Source organism: Mus caroli, chromosome 8 (genome assembly GCF_900094665.2).
Source record: "Mus caroli chromosome 8, CAROLI_EIJ_v1.1, whole genome shotgun sequence".
Lineage (NCBI taxonomy): Eukaryota > Metazoa > Chordata > Mammalia > Rodentia > Muridae > Mus > Mus caroli.
The window spans coordinates 28,347,706-28,361,220 of NC_034577.1; the positions used below are offsets into that span (position 1 = coordinate 28,347,706).

The following is a 13,515-nucleotide window of genomic DNA, read 5'->3' on the forward strand; positions in this document are numbered from 1 at the left end:
TTACCAACGAGAAAGCAAACTGTTACAAAAAAGAGCACGTATATGCTCTCCTTACTCCTTTTGTCAAATGGTTAAAGCAAAGCCAGAGCCAGCTGCCATTTTTAATGAGACTTACTTAATTTCCCTGGATTGGGTTACTCGAGGAAGTGCCCTACACACAGCCACACCCCGAGCCAACACAGTTCTTCAGACAGGACCCTGCACCTCACTAAGGGACAACACAAGCTGTATGCAAGAAATAGGAATCTGAACATCTCACCAATAGTTGTCTCCACAAAATACCCTGGGGTCTAAAGCACAGGCTAGCAACAGTATCCTGAACTTCACAAGATGAGGCACTGGTCAGCTGACATTTCCGAGACTCTTGGAACTCACTGTAAATGCGGCCTGGTTCAGGCCCGTGCATCACCACTCAGGATCAGAGCCTCAGGGCTGTACTGTACCATGGTTTCTCTTTCCCCTTGCAAACTTGACTTGCTAGTGTGCTTGCTTTCTAGCATCTTCCTAGATTTGATTCTTTAGACAGGGTCTCATGCAGCCCCAAGTAGGCTTAGACTCTTGATCCTCTTGCCTCAGCTTCTCATGTCCTGAGGTGAGGGCGTTTGTCACCACACAGCTCAGTGTCGCCTTTTTTAGTGCACTTCAGCGGCTGAACTTTTATATGAAAACACCCACAAGCTAAAATGGATATTTAAAATCTTTATTGTTTTGTCATCAAAAGTTTTCTCTCTCTCTCCATGGTAGGACGACAATGTGTTGGCGCATACTCATGAAAATACTCTTAAGTCGCTAGCCTAGAAACCAGAGACGGGATTGGCAAGCCAGTGTCACAGTCAGACACGCAATGCTGCGGCTAAGATTAGTTAGTACCCAGAAAGAATATGCAGCTGTTAGAAAGGAGTCTATGGCTAAGCGCTCAGCACTTCGCTTGCTTGTGAAGGAGCAGAGGGCAGGGAGGACCAGAGACAGAGCCTCCTGCTCCATTCCCGATCCCAGAGAGGGTTCTGACCATGCGCACACCGCCGGCGAGTCTCTGTCATCATTACTCAACAAGCCACTGCTAGTCTAACCCACAAACAGCATGACTGCATTTGGACATTTCATAACACTTCCCACCTCACCACCAAACAGAAACAAAATAAAAACCGCGGCTGTAGACATCTTTAGTAAAAGCTGAACAAACCTGGTGCATGTTCCAGTTTTTTTTTTTTTTTTTAAAGTTTTTTTGAGAAATAAACTGTAGGAAAAAAAAACAACAACAAAAGACAGTTGTCATGGTTACTCATTTTTCAGCTAAAGGCAGAACACTTCTTTTTATATAAGCACACTGGAGAAACATACAAGTGTCCTCACCAAAAAAATACTGCTGGATCAATGAGAACATTTTCATAATCAGCTCTTGGGTAAAGGACTGAGAATTGCAGATGCAAATGACCGCTACGATTTGGTCATGCCTGGTCACTGAGAAGATTTTGGTCAGGGCTGTGTTTGAAGCCGTGACACAGCTGGATTTGGCTACTCTGTATGAATTCATACAATAAATACCTTACTCACGACAGCAGATCCATCACGATGAAACCAAACCCTCGACAACTGAGAGGTTTACAGCAAACCTGCCTTAAGTGTTTTTCAAGTACGTACGCTATAAGGTTGGGAGACTACTCTAAGTCCTACGACTGCACGTTCCTGGATTACCTGCAAGACTAACAAGCCACTTGTGAATCACATCAAGGCCTTGTGGGGGAGGGGCACTCTGCAGGTATGGCATAGCAATTGGTTTCCTAGTAGTCAAACATTTCTAAACGTTATTAAACTATATTTGAAAAGTTCTTTTACTTAACTATATACAATGTACAAATAAGTTAAAAGGAGGAAGCAGAGGGAAGCTTTTGAATATCTACACTGCAAACACACAACTGTCCCATGCATGTCCCTTTCACCCTCCAAACCATGAGAGGTGACAGAGCTCAGACCTGTCACTAAGGATGGGAACAGCACGCAGACAGTGGGAAGCCAACGATGCTTCTTCCCACGCAGCTACTCGCCTGCTTTGACCATAACACACGCGGATATAAACTGGATCCCCAAACTTGTACCTTAAAGTTTAACATAAATTCTTCTAACAGTTGAGGAGAAAAGCACTCTTTTATAGCAATTCCACAAAATAATTTTCAATTCACAAAACACCTGTCCACTAGTACAACCAGCAACCCTTCTGGAGGGCATGGGCAGTATCAGTCGGCCCCCCTGAGGTATAAATGCAGCTATCTTTCACTGAGTAAATAGTAGATAAGGTATGTCAACGCTCTGAAGGTTTGCATTCACCTGGAGTGATGTCATCCTGACTGAATGAAAACTTACTCATGTATACTTTTTTTTTTTTTAATAATGGAGATTAACTGATTTTTAGAGAAAATATGTACTTTAGCCCATAATACAGCCAGAAGTTCTGAATTCCTAAACCAATGCAAATGGCTATTACATCTTAAAAATGGGTAACATTGCATACTGATTTTAAAACAACTGAACAGGGAAAACATGTAAGGATTTTAGATTCAGCAGGACACCATGGAAAGCACAGCCTAGAGAAGTGGGAAACCAGCCAAGCTTTTCCAAATGAGAAAATCCTTTTAATCTTCAGCAAGTCCCCATGGAAACAGGAGGCGTACAACAGCGAGAAGGAAGCAACTAGGGCACCCCAGAGGCTCGCCAACAGCTCAGCATCACGGCCCCCTCTCCTGTGCACGGATGGCCGGCAGACGACACAAGTCCAATGTGACTACAGTTCAGCAGCTCCTCACCACTGCTGCCAGCTGAAGTCGTCGTTGCTTCCGAAGACCAGGAAGAAGCCTAGAATAGTCGCGAAGATGACTGTGTTTCCCGTGAGAACAAGTGCGCAAGCTCCCCACTCGATCTACGGCAGGAAGAGAGACACAGTCAGCAGACACGCGACGTGAAGGCAACGAGGAACAGCAAATGCATCTCTGTGCATTGGTCAATCACCATCCTAAGCAATGTGGCTTGGGGTGACCTTCACAGCACAATGCTCCACACCCTGTATGTGTTTTTATTTGCCATTGATTGATCGTAGGAGGTGATAAATCACTCGGGAACAAGCTCGGCTTCAAGAATGGCCACTGTCGCTTCCTTCGGCTCTCTCTGCAGTCCCACCCCAGGGTCCTGAGTTTTTAGGATGCACCCTGCCCCCGTGTCGCCAGCACCGCATGGGATTCTGTAACTACTGCTTACAAAGGAAGTTTTGCTTAGGGAGTCTAAAATCTTGTTTGGAGCAGAAGTTGAACTCTAAGTACCAGTGAGGGAGACATCCTTGTACTTTCTCCGACAGGGGCAGAGGGAGCAAGTGCCTGTACCACACTTGACGTGTGGCTAGTCTCAGCCCTTCTCCCCACCTTTCCAGAGCTGAGGGTGATTCTGGGTACAAGTCTGCCCTTTCTCCTCTTTCACACTTTCCCAGTCTCAGAGGATAAGTGTCTCACACATCTATGCTTTAGGTCAGTGGTTCTCAACCAGGTGGCATATCAGATACCCTACATATCAGATATCTACATTATGATTATCATAAGCAAAATTACAGTTATGAAGTAGCAACAACAAACTGTTTTTATGGTTGGGGTCACCACAACATAAGGAACCGTGTTAGAGGGTCCCACCACTAGGAAGGCTGAGAACCACTGGTTCGGGTTTTACAGGACAGGCAGGCTGGAGGATGCACAGCGCAGTTCCTGTGCCCTTTCTGCTGCGGACCCCAGCCATGTCTTCCAATAGTTTCAGTCTGACAGCAAGAAGAGACGGAAAAAGCTGAGGCTTTAATCCATCCTCTCCATCCTAATGCCGCTCACCTCTCTTTCACATAACAAAGCAGAAAAGAAAAGAGTGGACAGTCTGGTATAAAAGCATTCATAGAGTATGGCCACTCACCAGATGTGCTCTGGCAAACACAACAGGGAGTCCAAAAGCAGAGACGACGATGCCCGTGGTGAGGAATATGGCAAGCTCCTTACAAGCGTTGCTCATGGCGTCCGTGTCATCCACTAATCTTCTGGCTATGCAGTATGGGATGGGCGAGAGGATGTAAAAGAAGAGAACGAAGAGGGGCCAGTATTGGCTGGAAAAGAGAGCTGAGTCAGTGGCAGTGCGGTCAGACGCGTCACCGTTCAACACCCTAACCATGCTCCTGCTGTAGACCAGAGGACTATTACAAGGTAGCAAACAAGCTGCGCTTGGAAACAAAGCCGCGAGCTCACATGAGAAGCGTAGTCAGCTCATCCTGTGTTCAATTATGGCACAATATTAAAAATGGCTACTGACAAAATGCTTTATAAATTGAGGCCCCTCCCCCCAAGATTTGCTTTAGCATATAAGAAGGCATACTTAAGACTATTTACACAAAAACCTTTACATCCTGCCTTCTAGTAATGTTACAGTATCCATGATTGCTCTTACTGAAATCTAGGTGTAGGATGTAACAGAAGATGGTATTGAAAACCATAGTTTCTAGTCTATCGGTAACTGTGCTGTGCTGACGTCACTTGCTGGCTTTGACAAGTTCAGCGGAGGAAGCTGTGTGAAGGGGACAGGGAAGCTCTGTCCACATCTCTGTCAAGGTTTCAACAGTCTATTAAACAACTTATAAGAAATGAATGGTCTTTTTGGTTGACAAGCTTAATTATGTATACAATGGAGACTTGCTAGAGCTATCTGTTATGTTTTCTTTCTTTCTTGCTTTCTTTCTTTCTTTCTTTCTTTCTTGCTTTCTTTCTTTTAAAGATTCTTTTCCTTTTTGTTTTCATTTTTCACCACACGGGGTCTTGAGATTTGAACTCAGGTCCTCATGTCTCTATTGCAAGTGCTCGATTCACTACACCATCCCTCGCCCCATAATTTAGCTTTGGTTTGGGCATTTATGATGTCATCATCAGTTTTCCATCTTTGCTATAATATATGTTATATATAAAATATTACATATTTTGCTATTGTTTCCATTTCGCTCTTCCCTGGGCGACTGTGAACAGCAATACTCTTACCCAACTACGGGTATCATCGTAAGCCTTTGTAAGTGGATTTGTGTGGGGATTTCTAAGAAGGGGAGGGCCAGGTCGAGGAGCTACAGGACACAGGTAAACTAGTTCCAAGAAATGGCAACTCCTCCCTTTCAAAACCCCAGCCTGACTTAGTCCCCACCTGCTGGCACCCAGCAGCACCCGCCCACCTCCTTTATCTTCACCAGTGGATTTCGGGTAGTGTGGAGTGGGATTCGGTGTGTTTTCATGTGCTTATTAGCAGCACAATTCTCTCTGCGACTTGTGCTCCACTTCTACCCATTTGTCTTTTGAAAACAAAGTTCCTTAAATATTAATTTAAAAAGTTTTCTATACTGGGCACAGTGACGGATCCCTGGAATTCTAGAACTTGAGAGGCTGGAGCGAGCTGACTGTGTGTGAGGCCAGCCCAGGCTACCCAGCGAGACGATGTCTCAGTAGGAAGTTCTCCCCAGTCTACGGACAGCAACCACCTGCAGCTGTGCTCGGAAACGGCCGGGGTTTCCTTCCACAGAGGACACTTTAGGTTTCTTCGGTGGATCATTGATGGGCATCGGGGCTGAGTTTCTGCCACCAGGTCATTGCAGAAGCAGGTCAGAGCCAAAAAGCTCCCTGCCTGAGCGTTCTAGTGTCTTTACAAATCAACTTTAAGTGATGATCTTCGGAAAAGGACTATGTTGGTGAATTAACCTTTCTCTCCGTTTCTTGTATAATAGTAGGAAACAGAGCATGTTGAAAAACCTCAGTAGAAGAATTTTCCCTTTAAACATTCAAAAAGAAATGACATACTTGTATATCGGAAGGGCACATCCAAGCATCAGGAACATCAGCCCGATCGCTCCTCCAAAGGACAAACTAATTAAAGCTGCAAAACAAACAAAAACCCCAGAGATCAATCGGTCAGGCCGCCATAGTGCCATCTCTGTTCACACGCACAGCAGTCTGAGTGGGACCTGGAATCCCACAAGTTAATTAGGGTTAATACAAACTAAAGATCAGTCTACAGGGTAAGACTCAATCTCAAAAAGCAAAACAAATGTGAGCTGTCTTCAAAACTGCCAACTGCACAGTTTCAGAATTAGTTTCTATGGCATCCCCAAAACATGTGTTAGAGGTTGAACACCCTCCTTAATCCCCGGAAAGGCTCTGAAGTGTGGGATGTCAGCCAGGCCTGGTGTTGTGCGCCTTTAATCCCATCTTTAGGGAGGCAGGGGCAGGTGCTTCTCTGGTCTACACAGCGAGTTCCAGGCTAGCCAGGGATACACAGTGAAACCTTCTCTGGAACATGTGCTCTGCATCCCAAGTACCTATTATGTACAATATTCCTAAATCCAAGGACATCCACAAGCTGACCACACCCAATCGCTCCGGACAGGGAACATTTAACCCGTCCATCAGTCTTGACTGACTGCTAACACGCACCATTTCTGGTTCCATTTCTCAGAACTATTCAGGCACAGAGAGTTAATGTCCCCCGCCCCAACACTGCATTTAGTCCATACACGAGTCAAGCACTAAGCTGATGCCCCAAGGCCACTTCAATTCCTGGAATCCATATGGAAGTGACAGGAGAAGATCACTCTAAATTGTCTTCCAACCTCCAGGACCAGCACACAATTACACTCAATATTCCCACAAGAGGGGAAGGGAGAAGGGGCAGAAAAGCCTCACGGAAACAGAAACACAAAAGCACAAAACTGAACGGAAAGCTGACCGAGACTATGTGTAGTTTATTTATGATTTTTTTTGTTTGTTTTAAATATTTTTAGACAGGATCGCATCGTGTAGCTGGACTTTGCTATGTACATCAGGTTAGCCTCAAACTCAGATACCCAACCTGCCTTGTGATTGTTTTTTAAGGAAATGAAAGAGACTTCACAGTATCGACCTGCCTGTAGTTATTGTTAGTCTTTTAACAGTTTACAGAGACACAGTGGCTTTGCTCCCGATTCCCTAAATTCTAGGCGATCTGTAGGGTGACAGTGCAGCCTGGTGTGGTCCTGGTACCACTGTCTTACCACAGCACAGAAGGAAGATGCCTCCTACCTCAAGATTCACCTTGGAAGCTTCCCAGACGTGGCTGGTATACTTCAAACTGAGAAACAACTTTATTATGTATATAATCAATGACCTAGATATCAACCGATAGAAACGTGATCAGTTCGACTTCCACACAGCCTTGTTGGTAAAATTTGTTACATTTATGATTTAGATTTATTGACTTCGGGTGTGTGCAGGAGGAGGTCTGAGCATCATGGCTTGCAGGAGATGCTCTCTTCCCCCATGTGGGTTCTGGGGGCTGAGCTTGGGTCATCAGGCTTAGTTAGCAGTAAGCATCTTTCCTTACTGAGCCACTTCACTGGCTTTAAAAAAAACCTGGTATGGTCTAACCTTAACAGAAAAGTTAAAATCCAAAGGTATGTGAGGGTCTAAAATTTACCAGGTTAAAAACAAAAACAAAAACAAAAAACAAAAACTACTGAACAGAAACCAAAATTAGTGTCACAGGAGTCAGACGTTGAGTATTACTACTGACAAGATGGCCGCTGACACTGTCATGGCAAGCACGGTGTCAGCTGGAGTGCTGAATACAACAAGAGTCAGTCAGGTCACCAAGAACACAGCACGCTTGTTTCTTAACGTCATTACAGTTGATATTTCCAGGAACAGTGGGGGGAAGTCAAGGGAATGTTTATTTCATTTTAAACAGCAAACAGAGCACTTGAGGCTTACAGGGGATGCAGTAACCACAGGAGAACACGAAGCTTCCCTCCTGTTCCTCTCAGTCCTGTCTACAGCCCTTGACTCCGCCGCACAGGCAATAGTTGTGACACCCTACATTGCCCTCTTTCCTACTCTGGAAGCCAGCGGCCACGTCACCTACAGGGCTGTGCACGCTTGTCACCCTACCGCAGTTTTTCATTCATTCAGGAAATACTGATTGAAGCCAAACACACAGCAGAGACCGGGGACCCTGCAGGGATCTCACCGGCTCCCTCAAGCTCCAGTGTTCCTGCCCCGCTCTGTCTCTCTTCCAGCTAGGACTCGTTCTCTTCAGATGTCAACTCAAGCATCTATCTGCTCCTCACAACCACACCAACTCTGCCACTGTAGTTACTACTGTTATGGAGGGGCTAGGGGCTAGCTCAGGGGGACAGGGCTTGAGGCTCTGGATTCAACCCCCACTTGTATTTATTTATTCACACAACACACTGAGCACTGAATGTGTGTCACATGGTTCCTGCTACCGAAGACCGAGCAACGGGGAGGAAAGAAAATCAAAGCTTTTACCTTTATGGTGATCATGTTCTAGTGGGAGAATGAAACAGCTCTTTAAAGTTATCACATTTTATTTACGGTATGCTATCCTTGTGCACAAGCTGATGGGCCATCTTGCTAGTCCATAAAATAATCAGGGGTGGGGTGTGGCGGTGCACTCTGGGAATTCTAGCAGCTGGGAGGTGGAAACAGGGAGGATCAGGAGTTTAAGGCCAGCTTTGGCTATATACTGAACTGGAGTTTAAGGCTAGCCTGGGCTACTTGAGACCCTGTTTCAAAAACAAGCAAGCAAGCAAGCAAGCAAGCAAGCAAGCAAGCAAGCCAGGATGTAAGCAATGGTGAGGCTGCTGCGGGTCCTCCTGAGGTGCCTTCAGCCTGCTCACTGTGCACTTTCACTTTCTGAACTGCCTTCTGTTCCCAGAACATGATTTATGTCCAAGGACATAACTTATGGTCTCCCACAAAGATAGAAACCCTTAAAGGATGAATTCCGTATCCTCCGGATTTTGTGTAGGGCCTGCCATACAGTAGGTGCTCAATAAACACTTAACAAAGGACTTGCTGAGAAAGTGAGGTGGGACATTCTGTTTGCTCAGTAAACATGAACTCTGAAGGAAGTTAAAGACTTAAAGAACAAATGTCCAGTGATGACCACAAGCAGGTAGAGTAAGGGGTGGGAAGGCAGGTTACTGACAGGGCGTCTCTGAAGAGTGGCAACTGGGCTATAGTCAAGGAATGCAGGGAGAGGTGCAGGTGTGTGCCAGGCCTTCAGCTGCAGCTCCTTGCTCTGTCACCAGAGTTGCAATTCTAAACTGCTTCCCAAACATCTTTCCTTTCCAAATGTTCCCGGTCAGCTTTGGTCACCCATGCCCCAGCTTAAACACTCAGTAACAAAGAATGAATATAGCCTGGGGCGTGGAGTGGCAACAGCATTGTGTCCCCTATTGCCCACTAACTAGTTACCTTTATTTAACTAGGTTCTTCCTTTTATAAATAAGAAAAGACTGCCAGAGGTGGTGGTGCACACCCAGGAGGAAGGCAGAGGCAGAGAGGCAGAGAGACAGAGAGATAGAGAGGCAGGTGAGTTTGAGGGTCAGCCTGGTCTATAGAGTGAGTTCCAGGATAGTCAGTAATACATAGAGGCCCTGTATCAAACAACAACTGAGAGAGAGAGAGAGAGAGAGAGAGAGAGAGAGAGAGAGAGAGAGAGAGAGAGAGAGAGAAACCTAGAGAGAAGGCTAAGGCAAGTTGAATGTGGTTCCAGTTATCCTAGACTGCATAATGTTCAAAAATGCAAATAAAAAAGTTTAATAATACAAGTTAACTTAAAATACTTAAAAAAAAAATCAAGAAACCAAAATATAAGGTTCTGGCATTGAAATGCATTTAAAACTTGAGCTTAAATTACAGTCACTGTACCAATTCTTATTTTAAAATGCTTACTTTATTATGGAGGTGTGTGTCTGTATGTGTGTCGATGAGGTACCTACTGAGCTGGAGGTACAGGCTTTTGTGAGCTGCTGGGTAGGGATGCTCAGATCTTGGATCTGAGCTCATCTCTTCTCAGTTAACTGCTGAGCCATCTCTCCAGCCCATAAAATTACCGATGCATTTATTTATACAAGATCCAATTCCTTTCAAGTACTCACATATGAAAAAACAAGCCCTGTAGAAGTGTTTGGGGAATGGAGATACCCTAGGGTCATATTTCCATGCATTCGATACTCAGTATTTAAAAGATGTTCAAAGCCATCTGCATGTGACATCTCATCTCTTAAGTCATCACAGATAAAAGCTGACACACGTAAACAAACTGCTCCCCAATGCTCCCCAAACCAGTAACATCTCTCCAGTCTTATGACACTGGCAGCTACGTGGCTTATTTTATATCAATGGTGTCTTAAGTGACACACCAGTAAGGTAAGGATTCATACAGTAATTGACTGATGCAACACTCGGAAAATGAAACAGAGAGGAGTGTGGTTTCTACTCCCAAAGCCTCTGGGCCAGGGATGGAACAGCCCAATTACCTAGCAAAAATTCTCTAAAGATGGACTACAAAGACAGAGGTGAAGGGGTCAAGTTCCCCAGCCTGGGAGTTAGCAGAAAATATAATGTATCACAAAGTAGCAGGCAACTGGCTCAAGAAATATGTAATGGTCTTTACAGCAATACTCCTTACTTAGGGGCAATCTAAAGGCCAAAAGGAAGAAATATCGTGATAAGCAACCTGTAACTTTAAAAGGCACTGAAATCTTTACAAAGTAAAATTACAACCCCCCCCCCACGTCACTGTCACCAGGATTAACATTATCCAGAAGATTTGGAGAACCATAAAAGCTGTTTTCCTTTTTAAAGAGTCCTTCATTAATGACACCAGGTGGGTAGAGAAACGCAGGCAACATCCTAAAAAGAACAGCACTTTACAGTAACTTCCATCCACGTTAGAACTTGAAAGGGTCTATTATAGCCCCAAAAGAGATCTGAAAGTGTCCTAGTTGCTCAGTTGACAAGGTTCTATACGAGAAACAAAATCTTTTTTTTTTAGGCACCGAAAATAAACAAGACACCAGAAAAACGTGAACCAGGGAAAAAGCTCAACCAAAGTCGCCCTTACCAGCGAGGTGGAATCACCACTATCCAACTGTTTTTACTTCCAACTAGGTTATCTCTTCTACAAAGCAGGTCAGGAAATCAAAGTGATCCGCTGATAAGTAAATACAAAACTTTGCTTCTAACCCCAGGGGCGAGACTACTGAGCCACGTTCCCTGTCTTCAAAGAATGCAACATCCCGTTCTCTCTGAAGAAAACACACCAATAGACAAATAACCTTTCATCAAGGTGTTCGTTACCTTTTTTCTTTCTTTTTTTTTTTTTTTTTTTAAATCACAACTACAAAGTGTCAACGTGCACTTGTGGGGGAAAGGAAGCCAGGAGCACTCTGGGTTAGCATCCGGGCTCTGCTGCACCTTACAAACACCAAAGATGCATTCGATTTAAGAGGCAGGGAAAGCCTGTGCACCGCGATCCCGGGAGCGGATGCGGAGCCCGGGTTTGGGAGACCGGTGCGTTCGTGCCTCGGGTGGGAAACCACACTGGTTTGCCGTGCCGAGCATTCCTCCCGATCGCAGCCCTCAAAGTCTCTGGGTGCAAACTCGCGCAGACCACGTCGGTGGCCCGGTTGCCCGGTTCTGGTCCAGGGGCGGAGCGCCACCGCTGGAGGAGCCGGGCTGGGTCGTCCCCACGCCGCCCCGCCCCATCCCTACGGCCCCGGCCCGGCGGCCCAGGCCCACCTTTGATGCCCGCCATGGCGGTGACGTCGCTCCTGGCTCCACGACCCGGGCGGTGGCCCGGAGACCCGAGACGCGCGGCGGCGGCGGCGGCGGCCAGACAACACCCGGAAGTGCACCCCGCTGCACTTCCGCCGGCGGCTCACGCGGGGGCGTGGGGGCGCGCGAGGCCGGGCCCGGGCCGGCGTCCTTCCTTCCGCGGCTGAGGGGACCAGCCCGGGACGTGCGGGGCAGCTCCGGCCCGGAGTCCCCGCGGTCTCGGGAAGAGAGAGTGCGGAGCTCGTGAAGACGCGGGCGATGTCTTTGCGGGATCGCCTCACTTTCTGCCCCGCGAGCCCATTTCTCCTCCCACCACCCAGTCTGTGACACGTGAGATGGGTGGTCTCTGCTTCTCTCCTTGGGTTCCTAACACAGATCCCATGAGGTCCCCTCCACCCCCGCAAGGAGTCCACGAGTCATAATGTGAACATAAAGATGCTTCCTCTTGGGAGTCGGAGAGCTTTTCAGTCTTGGTGACAAAAGGGATGGGGAAGTGGGGGCGGGGGTGGGGCGCCCCACAGAGATCCTATATATTTATGTAAGCTTCCCACATAGCATATGCTGGGGAACCGGGTAGGCGTTGGGATGAACAAAACCAGGTGTAGTTTCTGCCCTCGGGTTGTTTGCAGACTAGAAAGAGAAAATACTCAAAAGAGAGCAAAAGTGCGACGAAGATCATGGCTAGCAAGAGGAATCCATCCGCACTCCCAAATATACCACTGGGGCGGCGGAAACATGACTGTAGCTGAAGTCAATTTTAAAAACGAGAGAAGACATAGAAGGGGAATTGGCTGCGCTCCTTTTCTGTACAAAATCAGACAGTTTTAAGTTTCTCCTTGTAAAGGTAGCCGGAACTTCCTTTCTTGTGTTACAGGAGAAGATATTTGCAACACAAAATTTCCCATTTGTAAATATTTTCATTTCTGAGGAGGAGACAGATGTCTCTGTAAGCAGCCGCAATTGGAGTTTGTAGAAATGTTACAGAAATAGCCTTTATCTCCCTTAGTTTTCCCCTGAAAGCCCAAATTTCTTCCATTTAGTTGCTTTCCCACAGCGTATTGCCTTTTGTTAAAATGCCTTATGGGCCCCCAGACTTAGCCGGTTGTGTTTTCCTTTATTCGGAACCTTGCTAAGCCTGTAAAATACAGCCCGTAAAATACACTCTCCCCTTTAATCGGCCTTACAGCTGCTAATATGTAGGTCTCCTCTGTTGAATCTAAGAAGGCAGAGACAACCTCTATCCTAGAAATATCTAGGAAATAGAAGACGTGGGAAATAGTCCTTTGGTTTGCTCTGACAGGACTCTTTTAATGGAAAGACAAAGTGGGGTTGTTTGTGTGTGTGTTGGGGGGCAGATGGGACATGCTCTTTGCTAAATAAATGGAACGGGAATTTGGAAAGCTGGAGAGAGGAGAAGCCAATGGGTTGGTCACAGTTGTGTATCCGAGAAGTTTTGGAATTTGTACCTACACAGACTGAAAGGGAGTCACCCTATGTTTATTGGGTGAGAACTGAAACTGGAAGCCAGGAGCACATGGACATATTAAGATCATAACAGGGAAACCAGGCCCGGGAATTCATGGGACAGGAAAGACTATGAAGAGAGTGTATCTCTTGTCTGAATCTCATAAAGCTTTGGATATTTAACAATGAGATGGCCTGGCTCTATTCCAACCTATCATAGGATTCCTGGGGTGTGTGTCAAAGACCAAGGAGCCCCAATGAGGACCCAGCCCACTCCACTGTCTGCTGCTCCACCTCTTCATCTGTTGGGACCTGGACCTGACTCTCTATTTCCTGCTCTGGGTCCCAATTGCCTTGTTCACATTGTAGCTAATCTCAGCAG

General features: G+C 46.2%; 1 protein-coding gene across 1 annotated transcript; it reads right to left on the reverse strand.

Annotated features, from left to right (window-relative positions):
• Nucleotides 1-684: 684 nt before the first annotated feature.
• On the reverse strand, nt 685-11,755 carry Leprotl1 (leptin receptor overlapping transcript like 1). Its single transcript, XM_021169768.2, has 4 exons — nt 11,634-11,755; nt 5,850-5,925; nt 3,940-4,126; nt 685-2,914 (listed from the first exon to the last, which is right to left on the reverse strand). The coding sequence occupies exons 1-4, from the start codon at nt 11,647-11,649 to the stop codon at nt 2,798-2,800; spliced, it is 396 nt and encodes a 131-aa protein (XP_021025427.1). The 5' UTR covers nt 11,650-11,755; the 3' UTR covers nt 685-2,797.
• Nucleotides 11,756-13,515: the final 1,760 nt, after the last annotated feature.